General features: G+C 26.1%; 3 protein-coding genes and 1 non-coding gene across 6 annotated transcripts; 2 read left to right on the plus strand and 2 right to left on the minus strand.

The window, feature by feature from the left end:
* Positions 1 to 60: 60 nt before the first annotated feature.
* LOC135924261 (thioredoxin, mitochondrial-like) lies at positions 61 to 685 on the minus strand. 2 transcript variants are annotated; one of them, XM_065459335.1, is made up of 4 exons: positions 638 to 685; positions 532 to 589; positions 369 to 492; positions 61 to 319 (listed from the first exon to the last, which is right to left on the minus strand). In XM_065459335.1, exons 1-4 carry the CDS (start codon positions 678 to 680, stop codon positions 197 to 199), a joined length of 348 nt encoding a protein of 115 aa, XP_065315407.1. In that variant the 5' UTR covers positions 681 to 685; the 3' UTR covers positions 61 to 196. The 2 variants fall into 2 exon arrangements, with proteins under 2 accessions (XP_065315407.1, XP_065315447.1); XM_065459375.1 differs by having other exon boundaries at positions 182 to 319; positions 532 to 685.
* Positions 686 to 8,724: 8,039 nt separating this feature from the next.
* Positions 8,725 to 9,301, plus strand: LOC135931612 (small nuclear ribonucleoprotein F-like). The gene is made up of 4 exons (XM_065468846.1): positions 8,725 to 8,806; positions 8,848 to 8,970; positions 9,010 to 9,074; positions 9,112 to 9,301. Exons 1-4 carry the CDS (start codon positions 8,795 to 8,797, stop codon positions 9,170 to 9,172), a joined length of 261 nt encoding a protein of 86 aa, XP_065324918.1. The 5' UTR covers positions 8,725 to 8,794; the 3' UTR covers positions 9,173 to 9,301.
* A 2,370-nt stretch (positions 9,302 to 11,671) lies between these two features.
* Trnap-ugg (transfer RNA proline (anticodon UGG)) lies at positions 11,672 to 11,743 on the plus strand. Its single transcript has one exon. It is a non-coding gene; the product is annotated as a tRNA-Pro (tRNA).
* Positions 11,744 to 15,396: 3,653 nt separating this feature from the next.
* On the minus strand, positions 15,397 to 23,832 carry LOC135931332 (atrial natriuretic peptide receptor 1-like). Of its 2 annotated transcripts, XM_065468370.1 has the most exons (8): positions 23,529 to 23,832; positions 22,583 to 23,018; positions 22,276 to 22,399; positions 21,584 to 21,652; positions 21,053 to 21,239; positions 20,795 to 20,893; positions 17,358 to 17,455; positions 15,397 to 15,618 (listed from the first exon to the last, which is right to left on the minus strand). In XM_065468370.1, the coding sequence occupies exons 1-8, from the start codon at positions 23,809 to 23,811 to the stop codon at positions 15,532 to 15,534; spliced, it is 1,383 nt and encodes a 460-aa protein (XP_065324442.1). In that variant the 5' UTR covers positions 23,812 to 23,832; the 3' UTR covers positions 15,397 to 15,531. The 2 variants fall into 2 exon arrangements, with proteins under 2 accessions (XP_065324442.1, XP_065324444.1); XM_065468372.1 differs by lacking the exon at positions 21,584 to 21,652.
* Between the last annotated feature and the right edge of the window lie 1,748 nt (positions 23,833 to 25,580).

A 25,580-nucleotide genomic window follows, 5' to 3' on the forward strand; every position in this document is an offset into this window, starting at 1 on the left:
CATTTAATTATATATAATTTATAAATCTAATCAGAAACAATTATAAATAAATTTTTACAAATAAATAAAATATACCATAATGAACCAATAATTTTACAATTTGTTGAGCCATTTGCTAATTACCAAATTGAATTTTACAATTTTTTAATAAAATTTACTATAAATAACAATCTAGTAAAATTATCAATATGAAATATTATAAAGGGCCATCAATAATTTTTTTTATAAAACTTCTAATAAAATCTTCTTCTTTAACGCCCATAAATTTATCAACTTCTTTTCCATTTTTAAAGGCCATAACAGTTGGAAGTCCAGATATCTAAAATAATGAGTCATTATACACTAAAAATGTATGTAAACTTGTTCACCTCATATTTATCAGCCAGATCCGTCAAATTATCTACATTTATTTTTGCTAAACTTATATTTTTAGAATTTTTACTAATCTCTTTTTCTAATCGTGGTGTTAGTATTTTACATGGCCCACACCAACTAGTTTAATATAAAATTTAAACATTCATTAAAATTTACTCTGCATAGAAATCAACAAGAACAGGGTTATCACTTTTTATGATACGCTTTTCAAAGTCTTCATTATCTTGTACATTAAAAACAAATGTTCTAATACTTAATTTACTAAAAGATTTAGCTTTCGCCGCTAGTTTTACAAAATTTTGCATTTCGATATAAATGTATGAATGGCAAAATTTACTAACAGATGAAAGTCATTTGTTATAATCCTCTATTATATATAATTGGTAAATAGGTAAGATGCCACTTTTCCAGACTTATTTGACAGTTATATAATATATTACAGTTTATATTTTAATAAATTTTACCAATAAATGCTTTTGATAATTAATATAAGTAACAATTTGCATTCAATCTATTAACGTCATCTATTATTATTTGATATTATTAAAAATAAAACATCTTATTATTCATCCATCGAGTTAAATTTTTAATACGAGTATATTTTTGATATTACAAACTACTATTATTAGATATAATATACCAACTAGAGGCGGTGCGACAATAATATATAAAATTTAAATTGCTTTTATCATATTACTCTCATTCTTATTTTATAATTAAAAAATGTTTCATTTCTAATGTGGCATCCTTGCCGTGTAAATAACTTAACGCTTCAATATATTGGCATAATTTATTCTAAAATTTTAAGTGTTATTTATCTAACATACTAAATTCTGATATGAGTTAACATCGTGGGTGTCATGGCTAGGACTTAACTTAACCAGAATCTATTATTTGGGTGACTATAATTTTAAATTATTAATACAGCTGAGAGCATATGATTGCATATTTTAGATAAGCAATAATTGTCAACTGTGTTATCGTTTATATATCATTAAAAATGGAAGAAAATCCTTTGGAAATTTAATATCTCACAAAATTTTTCTCGATTATATCTAGCTTCCATGTCTACTTAGAGGAAGCTCAAACCATCATATAGTTTTATGATTTGGATTGGTCGTTTATATTCTCTTCTTCGAGAATTGTTGATTTGGTTAGATCTATAAATTTTTCCTTGTTAGTCCATTCTATAAAACATTGTATAAAATGGGAACATAGATTTATATTAGTTTCATGACCTTTTCTCAATGCAAGTTGCTAAGAATTAGAATATATTAGGTTTTTAAAAACCATTATCAATTGAGACATATATATGAATTAATAACCTTTTTTATTACTTTTAATTCTTTAGACGCAAAATTTTTTATATCAGCAAACCAAATTATTTTATATTGTAATGAATAGATTTTGTATTAAAAAAAATATTATTTTTAGAAATGTCTTGTAATGTTTTCATTATTTATATGCTAGTTTATTTTGTGTGCATAATATAATAAATGGCAAATATGAAATTCAGAATAATTCAGAGTAGCAATTTTCAAATATATTAATATATAAACAGGCCGAAGCCCCGCAAATTAGAAGATTTTTTTTAGTTGAGCCCCCTGAGATTGTAAACTAGCGATGCCCCTGTTTGATTACTTAGAAATATGTGTCATTATTAAATATACAACATAATTAATAATTTTATATTAATTTATAAACATATATTGGAAAATATAGGGAAATCAATTAAGCTTAAATATTAAATTTAAAATAATAAATTAACATATTTTTTGCCTAGGTGAAGCCCGAGTTGCGAATCTCAAATTATATAATCTTACTTTGGCCTCAACTATCATATAACCTCGCGAAATTCCTGGTCGATATCTTAGCTCTTTGCTATATGATAATATTAGCGATTCTCATAACTTCAGCCAAAATTATATCATATTTTTGAAATATTTCATAAAATTATTGAGAGATTAAATAATTTATTAATATATATACTAATACTAATGTCGTATTAAATCTAATGATGTTTCAGCTTCAGGTAAAATAAATGGTTCAGGCCTAGATTATTAAAGGATCGAGTAGAATATGTAACGTTGAAACTACGGAGGTTACAAGATTCGGTGGGACAGCTAACGCTTGGGATACAAGGAATTACTTTAACCATTAAGTAGTAGGACCTAAATGAATTAGGTGAAACATGTCAATAGTAACTTTCATTTATGTTAGTATCGCCAAGGGAACAAAAGCCTATTATTGAAATGATGAGGTTGAGAAAATAAAATTCAGATAGAAGAGGCATGTCAGTATAAAATAGTAATTTTAAATTGTTAGTTTTTTCAATCCAGAACCCGAGTAGTAGTTATAAATCGGCCCAACCCTAAGTCAGGGTTGAAAAATAGACCAAGACCCTACCCGACCCATTGGGAATATTGAGCTGGGCCAACAAAATATATAGAAAATTAAACTAGTTCAGTTGTAGCGTTTTTGATATCAGAAAGATATTCTAAAATATTTGGGTTTTTTAACTATTTGTGATAATATTTGGCAATAATTATTTATTATCATACTATTTATATAATATTTTTTACATTATTTATAAAAATTATAATATTCATAATTATATAAATAAAAATCAAATTGTTGTGACAAATTAATCTATCATACAAATTTGATCATGCAGAATTTATAAAGGTATATGAGGTAACAGAAATTATTGGAAAATTAATTAAATTCATATATGAGATAATAACATTATAATGATGTAAAAAATTTGTTAACTTGAGAAAAAATATATTACTTATACGATTGAAAATATTCTTTAATTTGTTGAATATCTATAGAATCAGGGCCTTGCATAGGGTTTTATGTGTCCAGGAAAAGCAATTCTGCAGCCCTTAAAAAAAGATACATTTTATCTATTTAGCAAATTGTGAGGTATAACTGCATCAAAAAGGGAGATTTAAAATATATATTATTATATTAAAGCAATTATGCCATACAAATGAAATTATATTTGACCGATTTTATGTAAATATATTTCCAAATAAGTAGTGAAAAGAGAAATTTTATAATATTTTAAATGATTAACGTTAGCTTAAGGAAACCCTGAGTTTTGCGACTCAAAATTTGACAAGAATTCAGGCTAAGTCGACTCGTCTTAGCCGATTAACAACACTAATATTAATAGGTAGTCTTGTTAACTGGCTCGATTTGAGCCTATTTAAAAAAAGGCTAACTCAACATTTTACCCAGAAAGCTATTATGCAAGGCTTAAAATTGTGGTCATAGATGACACAAAATTTGGACATTTATCAGCGAAATGTCGATAAAAAATATTATTAATAGTATGGTCATATTCTTAAAATAATACACATGTCATTTCGAATTTAAAAATATTTAAATTCACAAACAAGATGGTTAAAATTTTTTGATATTTCATCTTGAGTAAAAATAATAGCACGCCTATTCAAAATAAACCTGCTGACTCTGAAGCCTACTCATCGAGCATACTCATGCGGCTCATTGAGTCGCTTAATTTGAAATAAGTTTTTGAGACTCCAACTTGAGTTCAGAGTCGTAAAAATTCGACTATTTAACAATACTAATGATTAACCTACTTAATTATTTTTTTAAAAAAAAATACAATAAATCATTAAGCCTCGAAAATATTTCCAATTTTTATTTTTGGATTTTCTCTAAACTTTGATTTATATGCGAAATTGTTAATTGTGTTGTTTATTCAAATTTGTGAAATAATTTATTGAGCATTAATTTAAATGTTTTGTTACATATTGTGTTGTTTATTCAAATTTGTGAAATAATTTAATGAGCAACAATTTAAATGTTTTGTAACATATACCAGTTGTTTGAAATGTTTTAGTATATATACCAGTTGATTATTATACATATGATTATTATTATTTGATTTTTAAAAGTAGAAATAAAATTTAATCCAAAACACAAAATATAACTTTTTTTATTCTTGTTTTCTTCATGGCGCCCCGTTACGTTTTTGTGTAAAAAAAAGAAGAAAATATATAAAATTTACCTAAAATTAAAAAAAATGACTACCTATCGTGATGACTACCTATTGTGATGATTGCTTAATCTATTGAGATGACTACCTTATCTATTGATATGACTACCTATTGTGATGACTGCTTAACCTATGGAGATGACTACCTATTGAGATGACTACCTTATCTATTGATATGACTACCTATTGTGATGACTACCTATTGTGATACTTAACCTATTGAGATGACTACCTATTGAGATGACTACCTTATCTATTGATTTGACTACCTATTGTGATGACTACCTATTGAGACGACTGCTTAACCTATTGAGATGACTACCTATTAAGATGACTACCTAATCTATTGAGATGACTACCTTATCTATATATATGACCAAGAATCATACCTTAGCACGTTCTTTCATGCAAAAAGCTTCTTTCTTCATGACGTCCTGGCTATGGATGTTGGACTGGAATATGATAACCAGCACCTAACCTAATGTGACAACCTAGAAAGAACCAATATGGAAGTTGGACGTTAGGTTATGAATTCTATATTGTGAGACCAATGATTATTACTTATTATTCTAATCCACGTAAGAAGAAAAGTTATTAAAAATTAATTTTATGCCGAGATAAAGGCATGTTGTAAATTTACTTATTAAAATAACATAAATGTAAATCAATAATGGACATATTTGAATACATAAAAAGCCTTAAAAAAATTATTTACTTAATTTCTTAGTGAAATATTGATATTTTTTTGATTTCTTGTATGATGACCAATTGTTGTAAATTAACTAAACCTAAAGATGAATTTTTAGATATAATTAAAAATAAACCATTAAAAATCCTAAACTAGAAGATAAAACTTTAATTTTAAATATATTAAAATGTAATTAAAACATGAATTAAAATGTTTAAATCACATGATTGATTTCAGGCGCGTACGCAGGAATTTAGTCTGGGGGGGGGGGGGATAATAAAATTTTTTAAGAAATATTATTGTTTTTTAAAAATATCAAGCATAAATTTATTAGGACTAATAACTATTTCTAATACACAATTTTAAATTAATGTGAATTATAAAAAAATTATATGTAAAGAATCACTTAAATGACCAAAAATAGATTTGAATTTTTTGAGCTTTAAAATTTATATAAAGTATAAAAAATTTAAATGTTAGAAATATAAATTAATAAACAAAAATCTTAGGGAATAATTGTATTTTGTATGTTATATTATTTACAATGTAAAATCCAATCTTCGTTGGGATTAAGTTAATTTTTCAATTATCTCATCCTTGCTTGTTGTCAAATGCCTATGAATATTCAAAAGATCCAAACCTTTCAATCTACTTTCAAAAGTTGTACTTCTTGGTATGTTTTTCAGAGACCTGCAGGCCCGGCCCCCGGGCCGAACCGTATGGCCGGGCCCGAAATTTTAAAAAAAAACACCAGGGCTGAGCCTGAATTTTAAAAAAAAACATCTAGGCCGGGAAATTTTTTTTAAAAAATATCCGGGCCGGATTGTATATTTTAAAACAGCCGATATTTGAAATCGTTATTATTAGCTATAAAAATCAAAAATAAATAAAATTTATTTTAAAAAAATCCGCGTCGGGCCTGAAAATTTTATTTTAAAAAAGACCGGGCCTGGCCTGAAAATTGAGCTTAGCCGTAAAAATCTTTAAAATAATCCGGGTCGTGCCCTGCAAATGGTACCTCTGCAGGGCTCTGTTATTCTTCTTAAAAAAGAGAATGTTCTCTCATTAGTTAATTATTGGGAAGAGTTGCTAATATAAATATAAACTCTTTTAATACATTAGGAATATAATCTAAAATGTGTTTAAAATAATGCAGAGCATCCATAGCATTTTTTGGGACTGTATCAACCATAGTTAATCTTATAAACATAGTTATTCAGCTAATAAGGCATCATAAGATACTTTAACATCTTCATGATAAAAATCCAACAAATATTTTTTTTTCTATCACCATCTGAAAAAAGTTGGGAAGGCTTTTATGGAAATAATATTTGCAGATTGGTAAGTGCTGCATAATGAATTAAAAACCATTCATTTATTTGGTTTATAAATTTGTATCTAAGATATACTCATCTACTGATCCTATATTAATGTTTTAACTATGAGCTTGCCTTGCTGCAAGTCGAGTGAGACAAATATTAAACACGTATAGCTCTGCTTTTGACTTAACAATAACATATAAAATATGAAATTATTCATAAACATTAGCCCTAATTTCCTTCAATTTTAATAAAATGCTCTCCGCTATTCTCATCTTCTTAATCAAGTCATCATGTTTTTGAAATGTCATCCATAAAATAATTGTACATTCTAATGAGAAAAATTTTTTGGAATAAGCATTAAATCCAATAATTTTCCTGCTTCTAAGGAAAAATTCCTTTCAGGCCATTGTGATATGTCTGTAATAGCAAATAATCGGCTCTTCTAACTCCATAATAGCTGTTACTGCTTGATGGCGGAGACTCTATCTCGTAGGACAAGGTTGCAATTTCTTTCTCCCTGTTGGACAATTTCAGAATAATTATTATTTGACTAGAAATTTATATATGGTAGATAAATATTATGCCACTAAAAATTTGAAAATAATAAGTTAATATTACGCTGGAAAACTTGAATTTTAAATTAATTGATTAACTTAGTGATGAATGTGATAATAGATGTAATTAAATATATATTTAATATGAGATAGGAATAAATATTAACAAATATAAATTAATATAGTATAGTGTAAATTTAATTCAAAACATTTCCATATTTATTAATTTATTTGAAAATAAAATTATTTGACTTATAAAAAGTTGTTAAAATAACATATTTATATATTCTTAACAATTTTTACAAGTTAAAATTTTTATTTACAAACGAATTATAAAATATGGAAATGTTTTAAATTAAATCTGGACAACACTCTAAACAAAAATATTTTTGAAAAATATATCCGGCATCTGCATTTTTTGGCTTTTGGGGGGGGGGGGTTATCCCCCTGCCCCCTCCCCCGCTGCGTACGTCAATGATTGATTTAAATAACTCTAATAAGTAATACTTAATATGATAAAAATGTTTTTGAAATAAAGCTTTTGAAGACAAGTTATGTAACATCTTCATTTTAGATAAGTATTTAAATAATGTGGTGTGAAATTAAATTTTTTATTTAAAGAGAGGCAAATGTAAATAATATTTTATTTGCATATTTAAACCTCGGAGATTGAATATAAAAAAAATAAATTAAATATTAAAACGCAACTTAAATTATTAAAATAAAATATTAAAACGCTACAATTAAAATATTAAAACGCTACTTAAATTATCAAAATAAAACGCAAAATTTAAAAAAAAAACGCGAAATTTTATATAATCTTTTTTGATTTATCATTCTTACGGATATCTACATATTTAGCATTCCATACTCCAAAATTTTTATTCCAAATTCTTTTTTCCAAATTTAAAATTTTATTCCATATTCCATATATTCAAATTTGATCAATTATTCCTTATGATAATGATAACGTACAACAATTTTAACAAACCTACGAAAACGTATGGACTCACGCGACTGAGACAGACTTATGCGCCCACCGAGCAGCAACTTGATGCTTTGTCGAGGAGGGGAATGTTAATTGTGTTGTTTATTCAAATTTGTGAAATAATTTATTGAGCATTAATTTAAATGTTTTGTTACATATTGTGTTGTTTATTCAAATTTGTGAAATAATTTATTGAGTATTAATTTAAATGTTTTGTTGCATATACCAGTTGTTTGAAATGTTTTAGTATATATACCAGTTGATTATTATACATATGATTATTATTATTTGATTTTTTAAAAGTAGAAATAAAATTTAATCCAAAACACAAAATTATAATTTGTTATTTCTTGTTTTCTTCAGAAATATTTATATTTATTTCATATCTTTGACCTAAATGATACCACCATAAATAATTAATTTCATCAATGACACTTTCTCCTTTCACCTAATAAAATATGTTAATTCCCCCCCCCCCTAATTAAATTTATGCTGCCCAAAGGGCAAATAATTCTATCATGTTAACATATATTTAATTCATTTTCAATTTCGCCTCTCCATTAGAATGGCATCCTGCGAACTAATACTGTGGTAAATACCCCTCCTTTAAAGGTATATCGATTTAATAAGCCCACTAAACGTCCTATTTTTAAATTTATTTCCTATTTATCCCTTAATTTAATCACTATATTTTGCAACATTTCCATTTTATGTGATTCCCCTTATGAGATAAGCAATGGAGACATGTCAAATATAAATTAACCCTTCATTCAAAACAGTCACGTGACATTTTACATTTTGCGATTACCTTAGCTTATCTAGTAGACTTGTAAAAAAATGTCATCAACGGTAAATTTAATTCTATTTTAATGATCTTATATATCTTTTAGCTACCTCTTAACCCTAAACCTTTTTTAAATAGTTTGACTGGCAAAAAAGTTATAGCTAAATTAAAATGGGGTATGGAATATAAAGGTTTTTTAGTATCTCTTGATGGTTACATGAATTTACAGGTTTTATTAATTTTCCAACTTATTTTATCTTTTTACAAGTTGGCTAATACCGAAGAATATATTGATGGTCTACTAAGTGGAAACTTGGGTGAAGTTTTAATTAGGTAATAATATTTATAAATTATAATTCAATGTTTTTAGGTGTAATAATGTTATGTATATAAGAGGATGTGATGAAGAAGATTCTATTAAGGAAAAATAACAATTTTTTTTGAAGATATGTATTCTACAATTATGTTTATAAATATGTTTTGTTACTATGATTGTATATAAATAGCTTGTTTATTTCTTTAATTTTTAATAAAGTTTCAATATAAATGATCATTATATTCAATAATTTTAAATTTTTCTAAAATTTAGGAGTTTATATGAAAATATTGTGATAGATTACAAAGATTATGTACAGCATCTTTAGCCATATAGTGTCTCTTTTTAAACTCAATTTTTATTTCAAAAATTCTTGAAGATTTTCCAAATATTTAAATCTTAATGAAAAATATTATTTCCTTTAAAATATATAAAATTATAAGCATATTAGATTTAAAATTTTACATATTACTTCTCTTTTATTCTAATCTTTTCTGAGCCATACCTCTCTTTCATTCATCTTTAGAAAAGACTTGACATTTTCTAAGTTATTAGACCAAATAATCGAGAGTTGCCATATTATTTCAAAATTGATTCATATAAATTTACAAATATTCTCATCCTACAAATCTATTGATATTTAAATTTTAGATTATAATATATATCAGTGTCCTGCAGAAGTACCAATTTTCCAGCCCAGATTTGTAAAAAAAAAATGGCCCAGCTTAGGAATATTTTTCAAAAAATATTAACTAGCACCAAACATTCTATCACTTATTGCTTGCCCCCCTCTCTCCTATTCCTATATTTATAAAAATTTAATTATTTACAATTTAGATTATATTCCATTACTTTTATCTTCCTGCAATTCTGTCAACACTGCAAACTTATCACACTTCATCAAAAAAAGTTATATTTTATCTTAGTCAAGGTAGGCAACAATTTGGCCCTGTTTAAGAATGAAACAAGCTGTAAAACTGATTATAAAAATTGTTTTGAATATCTTTATAAAACAATATATTATTATATAAAATTAAAAAATTTAATTTATTTGCAAATATTAATAATAAAATATTATAAATATAATATACAACTGTAACAATATTATTTTTATCTTCATTAAGATTTGATTGAAAATTTTCTCCAATAAATATTCCTTTGTGTTGTTTGGTAATCTATTTCTCTTTCTTAGTTACCAAGTAACCTACTTAAGAAAATAATTGTTCAATTGAATAAATTCTAAAATTTTTAGCAATCCAGAAAACTGAACAGTTAATTTTCATTTTTATAATCTTATATTTTGAACTAATAGTAATAATATTAAACTAAGGATTTGATGTAAATCACCCCAATTTTTAAAAAATAATCAATGATTTAAATCAAAATTTAAAATAGCGAAAAATAAAAACTTAGATAGGCCAAATCTAAATTAAAACAAATTCCACTTTAATCACCACTTGCTAGACATGAAATTTTATTTTCTATTTCAATTTTTGACATAGTAGAAAAATAGCAGCTGATTCTATTCAAATATTTAATATTCTAAATGTAAAACGAAACTAATATTAAAAATTTACACATATTTTAATTTTTTTAATTTCTTTATGATAAAATAAAAATAGTCAATTAGTTAAGATTATGATATAACATGTTAAAAATCACAAGTAATATTTATATCATCGAAATTGATATTAGAATTTACTTATATAATTTAGGAATTTATATCTAATAAACATTCTTTACCTTTTTATTTGTTTTATGCAATAATACAAAATTTGGTTACAAGAATTTCAAAAATGATTTAAGGCGCTTAAACTCTCTGATATTGAAGGCTAAAAAAGCTACGCTAGGTATTCCTCATTTTCATCTAACTGGAATTTAATTACTTTGGATGAAAAAATAAGAATGAGGAGCCCTTCTACATGTTTGTGAGCAAGCCGCATGTACTTGTATGCACAATTAAACGTCTATAGGCTAATAAAGAAAAGTTACAAAATCCTATAATTTATATAATGACATTTTGATTTAACTAATTTTATTTTTACAATAATTTTTTAAAATTTTTGATAAATCGACAAAAATATTTCTAGCATTCATATAGCTGTTAAATGATTTCAGCAAAACTCAAGTACCACCAAAATTAGACATTTTATTTTATATTAAAAATCTTAAAAAATGATATAATGACTTATAATAATGAATTTTTTTTACTAGTAAATTTAATTAAATAATGCTCCTAATTAATAAAGTACCTAGATAACGATACAATTTCCTTCTAAAACGTGGGTGTCGTAAAATGTCAATCATGAATTTAAACTATAACTTATTCAATTTCAAATAAAAAGGTTAGTTTAGAACCTTTATTAACTTAACCATTTATAGTAAATGTTAAAAATGTTTTCATGATGTTCATTTTTTAAATTCATAAAGCTAAAGATTCTGAGTTAAATTAAACCTTTAAAGATATAAGAGCCTTTTTGTAGCATATAAATCGCTGATTTTTCATAAAACTAAGTTTAATTACGGTTTTTTATATAAATTTTATGATCATTGTCTTATTCTAGAAATATCATCTAATAATATAAAATTAGTAAAAATGGCAAATCAAACAACTGGCTCGTTGGTCTAGGGGTATGATTCTCGCTTTGGGTGCGAGAGGTCCCGGGTTCAAATCCCGGACGAGCCCTTTTTTTATTTATTGTTCAATTATTTATAATTTTGTCATGTTAAGATTTAAAATAAATTCTACAATTAAAATACTTACTAAATTTATTTTCAAAATAAATCAATATTTTTGAATAATTTTCATTTTAAATGTAAGAATAATTTTAATAAGTATTAATAAAAATTTGAGACAAAAAATTCATTTTTTGCTTTTATAAAGTTAGAAAATTAAATATATATTTTTTAAACTAAATTTAAAAAATTTTTTGAGTTTTTTTAAAAAATGAATAACATGTCATAATCATGGGGATTTATATAAATTTATTTTCCCGGAAAAGATTAATCTTTGCTTTTTAAAAAAAAGATCTGCAGGCCGAAACCAACTATAAAATTGTCATCTCAGAAATTGGTATGATTACAAATCAGGCCAGGCCAAGATATTTTGAAATAAATTTAAATGATATTAAATATAACCAGTTGAAAAATCGTATGATGGATACGAATTAAACATTCGCTTCTCATATTTGGCAAACATTCTAAAAATAAAAAGGATATAGCCATAATTATTTAGACTCACTAAATTTCAAAAAACCCATGACGAACCATTAAATGGGAGCATATAGAAAAAGCCTGACCTAGCCGTAAAATAAATTTTAGCCATTTTACCCGATTCAAAAACAGTGAACCGCTGGTTCATATAAATTTAATTATTTTATAACAGAATCTGTGCATAAATAAATTAATATTTATATAGAATATTTTTAAAAAGACTGTCATCCACCAAAGTAAATTCCTAGCTACTTCTCTGCATTAAAACAATAAGATGTGAAATGTTAGTGAACCTCTTCTCTAACTTATCTATTACTAGTTAACCCTTTGATAATCTGAATTGGAAGCCACTTAAAAAATATTAAATTTTAAACTTAATGCTTAGAACATCTCTATTAAAAAATATTATAATTAAAATATTTTTTTAATCATTTCAATTTAGTATACTACAAGTTATATGAAATTTATATTTAAAAATAGGGGTTAATCAAATATGAAATTTATTTTTTAAATTTAATCAGTGTTAAAATTTTATAAAAATAAGATTTTATGTTTTTAAAGCTATAAATTTACTAATTTTGACGATTAAAACAGATTTAATAAGATGGAGGTTTAATCAATGCAATATCTTTATCAAAATTTATTTAAAATTTCAATGCTCCTGATATGGCTGGTGGGTGGTGGTATGCACATGACATGATACCACTTATTTTTTTTAAATATTAATAAAAAATTATTTTATTTATATCAGAGACCTGCAGAGGTACCATTTGCACAGCGAAAATTTTCGGCCCGGCTGGCCCAGATTTTTTTTAGAAAAAATTTTTAGGCTCAGTCTAATAATATATTTTTTAATATTGATTTTTATAGCTAATAGGCGATTTAAAATACATGGCTCGGCCCGGGTATTTAAAAAAATTTTAGGCCTGGCCCGGGTTTATTTAAAAAATTAAACGGCTCAGCCAATGTACCTGACCCTGGTTTAGGACCAAGCCTGCAGGTCTCTGATTTATATAGATAAAAATAAAACTTATTATAATAAAAATAAAAATACGTGTTTTTCAAATAGGTCTTGGCGTTATGAAAATTTCTTAAATTAAAAACGTATAGAATTGGGGTAAAATTATTATTGTAAGATTGTTGCTCCTTAGTTATGTTTTAATCTTTATTTATATATAAACTCATATTATGTTTCTTTTCAAACTTGGAAGAATTTAAATTTTTAAAATTAACACAAGACATTATGCTTTTTCATTATTGATATATGAGGGTAGATACTATTCCTGATACTTAATCATGGAAGTATAAGATTATAATTTCAGTAGATTATGATCTATCTTATAAGTTCTACAGAACTGAGAAGCTAATTTTTGTTTAATGTAGTCATGCATCATGCCATATCGTTTCACTTAGTGCTGTGAACATTTCTTTAAAAATCGAACACGTTCTCATTCAACGTTCAGTGACAAAAATCTAACGCGTTCACATTCATGTTAACCTCCACAAATAGCAACGCCATTACGTTCGTTAAAAACTTTATGAATAAATTATTTTAAAAAAAATTTAATTTAATATAAATAAATACATAATATTTTTTAATAAAATATATTAGTCATGTTTAAAATTAATAGTTTTTAGATAATAAAAAATTATTTTTATTTATTAAAACTTTTTATATTAATTTTTAATGTATAAAAACTTTTACATATTAATATATATAAATTCATAATATTTTAATTAGTGTTCAACTATTAAAATATGAAACCCTTGATAAAAACTTAAAAATAATAGCGAAATATTAAATAATCACCAAATGTAAATAAATTCTAAAAGATATTAATTATTTTATATCTATTTATATAATAGATTATTTTATATAATATAACTAGATGATTTTTACTTTATGTATCAATTATTAACAGGATACTTATAGTTATATTATATAAAATAATCAATATTACAAACAAGTACTCCTTAAATAAGAACTTTAAGATTTATCCTTTATGTATCAATTATTAACAGGATACTTATAGTTATATTATATAAAATAATCAATATTACAAACAAGTACTCCTTAAATAAGAACTTTAAGATTTATCCTTTATGGACACATTTTACATATGGTAAGGATGGTATTAGTTTAATGAATATAGAATGTTACTGTAAAGTATTTATTATATTTTGGCCATATGGTAATGTTAATTCATATGATTCTGAATTTTCAGAATCAGTTGATGACAATGAAATGACAACATCCATGTATACGCTAATCTATAAATAATATTTAAATGAATAAACTATGCCATAGGACAAAAATAGTAGCTAGTTAAAAAATTCAAATGTGATAACCCTATTTTCTTAAAAAATTTAATAGTAAATTAATATTTTTTTATTTTCAAATGAATAAAAATAAGAAGAACGAACGCGTTTATTATATAAAAAAGAAACGCGTTCATGTTCAAAGTTCATCAAAAATAAAAGGAACACCACCGTTCATAATTTTTTTTCAAAAATACGAACTTCGTTCCAAACGCGTTCCTTTACAACATTAGTTTAATTATATTATTCATATTCATGATCTATATCTAACATGGTGTTATTAAGGTAATTTTTTACACATTCTACATAAGTTTATACCATACCTCTTTAATTCAATAAACATAAGCAACTTAAAATTTTTCAATATATATAATTTATGAAGGTGAAAAAAAATATACTCATGGGAGAGTTATTATTTTTTTTAAAAATGAGATTATGGGGCCAATCCTTTATGAATACAAAAAAAAAACGAAAATACTTACTTTCCTTTAGTGTCATTTCAGAATTAACAAAAATGACCTGTAGTCATATCTTTAGTCTAATAATTGTTTTTAAAAATATTCAATTTGCCGTTGAAAATTACAGAAAGAAAGAAAGAAAGATGCCTCAAATTGTGAATTAAAACTTACTAAAACATAACAAGTGCAAACTACAAACGTATATTTACAAAAATATTCAACGAATAATTATACCCATCTTATTATTCATTTAATACGAATATATTAATTTTTTATTAAAATAAGCTCATTTTTTTAAGGAAACATCTTAATTTAAATTACATTTGAATATTTTCAATTTGTGGTGATTTTTATATAAATATTTTTAAAATTATAATAAATTATTGATAAAATATAATAATATCGTAATACATGTGCATTAACATCAAACATTAAGATAAATTGAATATTATAAAAAAAAAATAGGTAATAGCATTGAAATTTTCTAATTGATATCATTATCATAATTTGAAGTAGTTGGTATATCGCTATCATCCCTTTCCAACCAATATGTCTTAAAATTTCGATCTTCCTATATTAATAAAATTATATAATATTATATTATATCATTAATAACATTCAATAATCTATGGTTTTTTCTCATAAATCTATTAAAATTATATATATAAACTATAGATTATATTCAGGGTTAGTGAGGAGAGACAGGTAAGAAACGTAAATATTTTACCTCACCCTATTCCCTGCAAAAAATACAATAAATTTGGGGACCTCCCAATAATTTGAGACTTCTTGACCCCCCCCTTCCTTTTTGCAACAAATTGATTGAATTTCTCCCCTATTAATCCCCTGGGAGAAGACTTGCAATGCACAGAAGGGCACATATAAAAAAATATATTATATGAGGCTATGACCAAATACATTTAAAGAAACCTCAAAATTTCAAAACCATCATAACTTTATAAAATTATGAAACATTCAAAATCTTCCATTAAATTATTTTTAAAGTTTTGTAAATTTTGAGATAGATAATTTTTACTAAATTATTTATACTTCCCATTTAATCTAAATACTTCCCATTTTGATTAATATAACTGCCCATTTCTTAGCATAATTTGAAAAATATACATTAATATTGCTTACTTTTTGTAAAAATCTTACAACTTTATCAACGTTAAGCTAAAATTACTTAAATTTTATTAATTTCTCTAACTTTAAAAATAGTTCTCTTTTTTTACATTTACGGAACGGATGTAAAAAACGGAACTGTCTCCACTGAATGCAGCCTAAATGCCTCTCAGAGACCGTTCTGGGTTACCTCTTTTACGCTGCGCTTAAAACGCAAACAGTCCCCCCCCCCACCCCATCATTTAACACGCTGATTTGTTTTTTAAAATATATATAAAGTTCTGTAGATTTTATAAATGGCACCAAAATAATTTTAAGTGGCCTAATAAATATTTATCAATTTAATAGGCTATTAACAAATGATATAATCTTAATTTTTAATAAAACCAAACATAAAAGGAAACCTTCACGAGTGATTTTTATAAGACATAATTTAAGATTGCTTATTGAAAATGTGTACATTCTAGAATAATGTAGCGTTTAAAACAGCTTATTATTCTGAAAAATTAATTTAAGCGTAGCGTTTTAAAGCGGCTGTTGTATATCTCATAATATATCAAAGATCTCGAGTGTTTTGTAAAAGAATTCTAAATCATTCACCAATTTATGAAAGCTTATCTATATAAGTTTTCTTTTGCATTTAATAACTTGTCCAAAAAAAACCATGCTAAATTTTAATTAAAATAGGAAGATCGGGCCTAAAACGCCGCCTCTATTTGTTATATAAAATATTGTTAAATTTTGAGGCGACGCGTAAAAGAAGTGACCCAGGACAGGCTCTACTATAATTCAATACACTTGCATCTTATAAATTAATTGTCTTACATGGAAGGTTATCTATAAATTTTTTTTCGAAATTTAATAATGTGTCTTAAGAAAACCATGCTAAATTATAAATAAAAGTTTGAGTTTCTTATCTGACATTTGCGTTATAGTTAGTCTTGGCTCAATCTATTCATATTTTATGTATTATCTTATTTTTTTCTTAGTTAAATTTTATCATTCGCAATGCATCAAATTTTTTAGAAGAATTTCTAACAATATAATTTATATTAAAAAATTTGCATTTGATAAATATGATTCAAAGTGTGAAGAAATGTAACTTTTCTAATTAGCTATTTGAAAATTGTAACATAACTGTTTATTATTATTTTCTAAAAGTAACTTTTAACGAAACTATTTTACTAATTTTTCCTCGTTCCACAAAGTGTTTTCGATAAATATGTAACCCGGGAAATTTTCCAAAACTGTCTTTGTCATCTCCGATATTTGAATTTTCATAGCTTAGTATTGTTATAATAAATTAAAAATTTTCGATCAGATACAGAATTATTTATAACTACTCAAAGGCTGGTGCTAAAAGTTACCTGAATCGACCTACATATACAAGTAGATAGTATAAACACGCCAACTAAATAATGCAACTTGATAAACAACGAACTATAATTTGATTAGTTTATACAATTTTATACATTTATAATAACCAAGATAGATCCATTTAAAAAATATTATTGACCAGAATTTTATTTAGCATTAGCCAGGGTTGTGCATTTGAGCCGTCAAATACGTTTCGGTCAATTGACCGATATTTGAAAGGTCAAATATGGTCAAATTTAAATATATGTTTTTCTAAGTCAATATTAACATTATTATGAATATAATTAAAATGAATCTATAATATTAATTTTTTAAATTCATTGTCATTCAATAACTGACGTTTAGCTCTCTGTAACAGAGTCTTGTTCTGATTCATATTCAATGATAATTTTCTTTAATATTTTTTAATCAATTTTTCTGATGTAGAGATCTTTCGATTTCTATTTTCATAAGAATGTTAATCCAAATCGACCTATTTCTTTCTAAAGAAGAATTAGAACTAGGAATTGTTATTCTCTTAAGGGTCATGGTTGGTAAAAGTTTAATATATTAACTTGATGTTGGAATTGATTGTTTCTTATGGAAATTACTGTTTTCCACATAATTTGTTATTAAACATGCTGCATTTGCTTCTGAAATTAATTAGGTCACTTAAAATATTTTGGTCATCACCACCTTGTAAATTGGCTAATTCTTGGATTATATCATATAGAATTCACTACTAGTGAGATGCTCCTCTTGATATTGGGAACCCAAAAAATAAGCAACATTGTGATCACATGTATTATATCGTTTTTTCCTTTTTTAAACATATTTTAAATTTTTTTTTCTTTAGATTTTTTTAGAGTATTTGACCGTATTTGACCAAATCAAATACTGCTCCTGTCAATTAACTGAATTTGACCGGTTATTTGTCTGAATTTGACAAGTCAATTGACCGACTTGCCAACCTTGGCATTAACGGAATATGTACTTCCTTTTAACAAAAATAGCTATATAAATAAATTTTTGTTGGATAAAATCATGTAAGAATAGCTGAAAATGTTTTGATATCGTAGCGAATAAATAATAAAGCCTTGGGAGTGAATGTAAAAAATGGGCCTTCAACTCTCAATTTTTAGAAGGTGGTTTAGGGTATCTAATAAAGAAATTAAAGTTTCTAACATTTTCTAATTAATTTTAATTATTTCCTTAAGGATTTCGGTGGTTTGAAATTCAAGATAGATAATTAAAGAGTTAAATGTTGTGATAAATTAATTTTAGTATAGATTTCTGAGCAGGGAAAGAAGAGGTTTGAGTTAGTGAGATTATGTTTTTAAGTAATTTGGTTGGGAATTATATTGGGCCGGCCAATTTTTTATAGATGTAACTTTTTTGCAAAAATATATAAAAAGGATAGGCTTCACATGTGAGAATTCCTTAAGGAAATATAGGGAAACCAGGGAAAATTAGACAGAATTTTGTAAGTCACCACCTTTTAACTTTTTTATCCATTGAACGAATCTGTCTAAATTGGTCAAAATGTGTATATTTTTAATAACTTCTTAAAAAATTGTTTAACTTGCTGTAATTATATATAATTACAGTAAGTCAAACAATAAAAGGAAATGTTTAAAAACAAATCATCTAATCCCAACCCTAACCCTATGGGATGTAAATACTTAAAAAATGGAAAAAAATTAACATAGGTCCTATTACAAGTATATTTTATATTGTAATATTTCATATTTATAATAAATATATTAAAGAATATATTATGACCAGTTATATGGCCAGATAAAGCATGCCATGTATTGTCTAGCCAGAAAAACAACTTTCACATAACCTCACCTACCTCAAAAATGATTATAGATAGAGCTTTGATTTAAAGTTATTATAAAGATTAAGAATTGGCTATACATTGATATTAAATTTGAACTCAAATTAATCCCTAATTTTGGAAAAAGCAAAATCATGAGCAGTCATACCAAATCTCCCCTATTAACAAAAAATACTGATATATGACTTTATTTGTAGCTAACTTATTTACCTAATAATTTATTTAAAATTATCAAGTGTAAATATATAACTACTTTCTATTAGCTGTAACTAATATTTTAACTTATTTTCATTTGTTTCTTTATAATGACTAATGTAATATCTGTGTATAAATAAAATTATTGGCGGATACTTAGATAATAGACAGAATAAATAACAAAATGAAATGTATTTAATCAAAAACCCTTACTTTAGATTCGTTATAATTAAATTGCTAATCTAATTTTATTTGCATCATAATTTAATTCAACCCTTTTCTTGGGTATAAGTTAGCACCATATAAATTACTTATAAATAATGATTAGATTGACATGAATGGCCTTGCATACCTCTGCCCGACTTGTCCCTAGTCCCTTACTTTGATAAATATTGAAACTAAAAATATAGTTACAATTTTTATAGCAACAAATTCACACGGATGATAGAACAGGGTTTAGGATTTCATTTGATATTTATGAGATAATAAATAAAATAACATGGGATAATTAAATAATAATTTTTCTGTCATAATTACCATGTATTTTCAATTATTCATAACCGACCTTGGCATGCATTATAAAATTTAAGTCGTTGTTTATCAATATGTATTTTTCAGTATGTGCTCCATTCATACTAACTCAAGTGTGGTAATCGGCCATAAATGTCCCAAACAAAAGTCTGGTCAAAAGACATCAGGCAAATACCCCCGGAAAAAATGACACTGGAAAAATTACCTATGGACCGAAATATACCAAAAAAGGGTGTATTTTTTTTAGTAATTATAATAATTTTTAAGATTAAACAAAAAAAAGACATGGACATGTTTGTATAAAAAAATATAAAAGATTATTAGGCTATGCCAGAGCATTCCAGACAATTTCAGTTAATTTTTGTAAAATATAAATATACATAAATTAAAAGTATCAAGAGTATTACAGCAAAATTGTCAGAAATTCACAAGGGTAGGTACTTTATACAACCAGAATACTATTCCGGCATAATCATACCTTAAAATATTGAAGGAAAAAAAAGGCGTTATTACTATAAATTATTTTTTAAAAATATGCTCCAATCCCAGATTTTCTAAAACCCTCACATTTCCATACATCTCGCACCATTATGTACCCCCATTTTATTTTAATTTAAAGATAATTTTGTCTGGTTGTTCCAGGGGTATTTTTGTTCTGGAAAATCTTCCAGTGTGTATTTCTAACAAAGTACAAATAAACCTTTTCCCGTTGATTCCATCAATGAAGCTATTCTGACACTCTCACCAAATAAACAATATCGAGGCATTTTTGTTCCTACAACACCAGCTGCGCAAGGACCTTATTTGTGATAGAGGCGAGGCGGAGGTTAAAATTAATTATTCATTTTATATATATTTATTTTTTTTAAAAAATTATTTGAAAATAATAATGATTTTATTTTAAAATATTGAGCTATAATATTTAAATAAAATTAATTTAGTATTATATAAACAATACCCGAATGTACACCTATTCGAATCTCAATGTGATTCTCTTTAGTGTCAGATCCATTTGGATTAATTTTAAATTCCCGCACCAAGTCTAAAATTTTGAATGCCATTTTACATATTTCATTGGCATGATTATCTTTATTCCTAATGGGAACACCTGAGGCAATCATGTAAGCATCTCCGATTGTTTCAATCTATCATTTTATATGTATTATATATTTAAAATAATATCAAGAATTTATTCAAAGATAATGTATATCTTACATGATATTGAAGTTATTAGTGACCTATGTCGGGCCTAATTTTACGGCCCGATTTTTCAATATATTTTTAAATTTTTTCACTAAATAATCGAGTTTTTTTCTAAAAAATATTGACCCTTTTCCTTCTTACAAATTTAAAAAAAGTATATATCAGGTTTATTTCAAAATTTAAGCCTGACCCAGTCCGGCAAAGTTAGGTTCGGGTACGGGTCGGGCCTACGGACCTCCAATTATGCATAACTGTTTAACAACAAAAAATAATGATAGTGTTTTACTTTATAAACATCCATTGGCTCTATCAACTTGTCAAACATCGTGTAAAGATTGTTTAGCAAAGTTATGATCTTAAAATTTTGATTATTACAAATATAATTTAAAGAAAGGACTAATAGGTAGGTTTAAATTTGAAATTATTGTTGCTAAACGCTTTATAAAAACGACTAACCCAATATTTTAGCCAAAAAAATATCACTCAAGCCTGGAGATTTTGCTCATAGATGGCAGAGAGGTTTGGAAATCTATCAACATAATCTTAAGGCTTTGACATAACGGCGTTATTTTAAAAAGATTAAGTAAACATAACGATGTTGTTTTTACAGATTAACAAGAAATGGAGTAAGTTAAGTTTTTATAAAGCTTGTGTTTTCATATATTGTCCTCTTTCAGAATAGTGATTTTTTAATGACATATAGTAATACCTAGACTGATGATTTATTTATTTAAATATGAATCAAAGAATCAGCTGGTGTTACGCCATTTTGGTTTCCCATTTTCATTTTTTTTCAAAAATATATGGGAAATCAAAATAGCATGTGACTAGCTGATTTTTTATTCAAAGAGCATTTTAACGAATAAACCGTCAGTTTAGTTGAGTGTTACATGTCATCCTACGACTTTGAAAAAAAAAGAGACACGATGTTTTCTAAAAATAGCTTATAATATAAATTTAATTATTTTTGCTTTAAACCTCTATAGGTGATAATTTGGAACATAAATCAGTAAATTTCACTATATCATTAAAATATATGGTAACGCAATCAAACGCTTCAGAATCTATCGTCCTTCCGGAAATTAAATTTTCCGCTATGGGTCTATAAATAAAATATGACGGATTTAGCTAAATATTATTAAAAATCTATACATTTTAATTTCAACTTTTTATTAGAGCTTTTCTCTAGAACATTCTGGAATTATATTTCTTAAAGAGCCGCCGCCCTCTTTAAAAACTGCAAACTTAATATATCATGCAATTAAAAAAAAAATTAAACGATAACTTGGGCAAAATCTTGTACAACAACTTTTGAGATTTTTCCTGAGCCTCGTTCAAATGCTGATTTCTTCTTTTAAGTATCACGTCCAGATTTTCCGCGTATCTCTCCATCCTGATCATTATATTGTCCACGAAGTTCTCCCCCATATTATTCTTTTTGAGGCATCTTTTAAAGGCGGAAAGTATGTAATTAAAATTGGGTCGGCTTTCCGGATCTTCACTCCAACACATTTTCAACAATTCCCTAACTTCTTCCGGACAATCATGACTCGCTACTATGGGTCTGAAAGGCGGAATTAAACTTGCTTTTACCTTCGTAATTATATCCGTTATATTGGCGGCTTTATCTATTTCTTTTCTATTGATAGAATACGGCGGTTTCCTTAAAATAATTTCTTGGAGTATTATGGCGAAGCTATAAACATCAGCCTTTGGTAAACCTTTTAACAAAATTTTTTTTTTTAAAAAAAAAATTTTTTTTAATAAGCTTATCAAAATTTTAATGGTAGGCATGGATTAATGATATTTTAAAATTTTTCTAAGGCAGTGGAGAAATTAAACTTTAAAAAAAGCCCGAGTGGATGGAAGGGAGGGGGAGAATGGGGTAAAACATAAAATCGGTTTTAAAATAAAAAATAAAATGTTTACCAATAAAAGCGTAACGATAAAATATTTTTTAATTTGTAATAAATCTTTTACCCGAATAGAACAAATTTCAAAAAAATATTTAATAGATTCCATTTTTGCTCCCTCCCCTCTGACGTGCGTCACAATAAGGTAAAAACATTGTCCATTTTAATTTTAATCAACATATTCTAGTATAAACAAACAATATATATGAATAAAAATATTGGGTTAAAAGGGCAAAATGATTGAATGAATAAAATTTGTGTCCCATTTACCAAATATTAAAATTGGAATAAATATAAATGGTATTTAATATAACAAACTGTGAAACAAATCAATGGAAGATCTTAGCACTTCTGGAGCGACCCATAGTTTTCTGACCTCGTAAAGCTTATGGTATTTACGACTTTGAGAGTTGGTGTTTCTCTCTTCTTCTAATTCCATCTCCATGCCTTTGTCCATTCGCAAAATCTCCTGACTGTGTAAGGAATGAATTGTAGGGAGTCCAAAATCGGTTATTTTGAGCACAAATCTATCATCTAAAAGGCATTTATCGGACCTCAAATGACCATGAACTTTTATGGCAGTGTTATGAATGAAAACCATACCCTGGGTAAATTATTGGTAATATAATAAAAATAATTAATAAAAACAAAATGTCTTAAATATTTTTTTAATAATAATGACCACTTCTCCTTATTATTTTGTATTGACTTATTAAGGTGGTTTGCTCTCCTATTTAAAATACCGGCAAAATGCAATTGATTGACCAAATCATAACCTACATAAAGTGGTCACTTATTGGTAGAGCTGGGGAAAAAAAACAGCATAAAAACAAAAACTAATATAAAAAACAAAAAATATCCTTTTTCTACCCCATTTTATAAAAAATAAGAATTTTTTTTTTAGAGTCAATAAAAAAATTCTTATAAATATTAAAAACAACAACTAAAACAAAAATTAAGATAAAATATTTAATAGTTTAAGGATTTGTTTTGATCATGACGGTTTGCAAGTCTTTTGATATCGGTCTTACCACTCTTCAGTCTCGTCTTTGACTTTCACTAAACTAAGCCACATTCCCCAACCTTTACATTTAACTTTATAATAGCCAAATATTCAAAGTAAGTAAAATTTAATTTACATCCTAACCTATTTAAATAACATTTTTTTTTAATATTAAATTTTAAGCTCAATCTAATTGGACTGAATTATTGGAAGAGCTTTAGAGAATCACCATTATTGAATATTTTCAATTATAATAATCAGGAATAGCCATTAAAACGATTTAAAATCGCATTTTTATTTTTGGCTGTGTCCAAGATATCGAGAAATTAAATTCACAAACTTTTGATACTTTAATGAAAATAAATATATAACCCATTTTATTTAAATATAAAAACAAAAACATACACAGTCCAAAAACATAATTCTAAGTAAAATAAATTTCAAAAATTTAACCTTCGATTTCATTAAAATTTTAAAATGTGCGAAAGTTTTGAAACTTTTCGAATTTTTTAAAAATGATTTTGGATATAGTTTTAAATATTTTTTTTACCAAGGTTATCTTAATTTATTTCTTTTTAAACGTTGCATTATTGTAAGCACGATTTACTCAAGCAATGTGAAATAAATACCAGAGACCTGCAGAGGTACCATTTGCACGGTCAGGCCCGGATTTTTATATAATTTTTGTAGATAATAATGGTGATTTAAAATATTTGGTTATAAAATATACAGCCCGGCCGGGTTCAGATAATTTAAAAAAAACAATTTTAGGCCCGGCCCGGGTATTTAAAAAAAAATTTAGGCCCGCCCCGGGTATATTTAAAAAATTAAAATACGGCCCGGCCAGTATAGGACTGGAACGGGCCGGGCTTAGGGACGGGCCGGGCCTGCAGGTCTCTGAAAAATGCTGAGCGATTATTCAGCAAAGTGTATTATGGCTAATAAATCAACTTGTGATTTTGCTAGCGATTAATTTAGCATCACTCAAGCTAATCGCACTTACTATTAATGCAGCGTAGCGCAACTCATTAAATCTAAGCGGACTCATTTTCCCTTGATAAATAAGCAAGTTAGGTATACCTTTATTATGTCATAAATCAACGAGAATTTTAAATCCCAGTCCAATGACAAATCGCTTAATAAAATAGTCTGCAAATTTCCTTTGTCCATGTATTCAGTGACGATAGCTAATTCTGTGATTTCAAAACATACCCCCACGAATTTGATCAAATTCTCGTTGCTGTATTTGGTTATTATAGCGATCTCCTTAAGCAGAGCTTTGGTTATTTTGATTTCGTTAGTCCTTATATATTTAACGTAAACCTTCTGTCCTTTATATAGCCCATATTTTTTAACAATTTTACCAT

Source organism: Gordionus sp. m RMFG-2023, chromosome 1 (genome assembly GCF_954871325.1).
Source record: "Gordionus sp. m RMFG-2023 chromosome 1, tfGorSpeb1-WG-v2, whole genome shotgun sequence".
Classification (NCBI taxonomy): domain Eukaryota; kingdom Metazoa; phylum Nematomorpha; class Gordioida; order Chordodea; family Parachordodidae; genus Gordionus; species Gordionus sp. m RMFG-2023.

Bases quoted from the DNA above. Each gene is read 5' to 3' on its own strand.
- LOC135924261 (XM_065459375.1), bottom strand. From the start codon at position 680: ATGCAAAATTTTGTAAAACTAGCGGCGAAAGCTAAATCTTTTAGTAAA. The intron at 493-531 runs GTAAATTTTAAT...ATATTAAACTAG, and splicing joins CTTGTTGATTTCTATGCAGA to TTGGTGTGGGCCATGTAAAA. The intron at 320-368 runs GTGAACAAGTTT...TCATTATTTTAG, and splicing joins ATCTGGCTGATAAATATGAG to ATATCTGGACTTCCAACTGT.
- LOC135931612 (XM_065468846.1), top strand. The intron at 8,971-9,009 runs GTTTTATTAATT...TCTTTTTACAAG, and splicing joins ATGGTTACATGAATTTACAG to TTGGCTAATACCGAAGAATA. The intron at 9,075-9,111 runs GTAATAATATTT...CAATGTTTTTAG, and splicing joins TTGGGTGAAGTTTTAATTAG to GTGTAATAATGTTATGTATA.
- LOC135931332 (XM_065468370.1), bottom strand. From the start codon at position 23,811: ATGGTTTTCATTCATAACACTGCCATAAAAGTTCATGGTCATTTGAGG. The intron at 23,019-23,528 runs GTTTGTTATATT...TTTTGTTAAAAG, and splicing joins TTCCATTGATTTGTTTCACA to GTTTACCAAAGGCTGATGTT. The intron at 22,400-22,582 runs GTTATCGTTTAA...TTTTATTTATAG, and splicing joins TTGTACAAGATTTTGCCCAA to ACCCATAGCGGAAAATTTAA.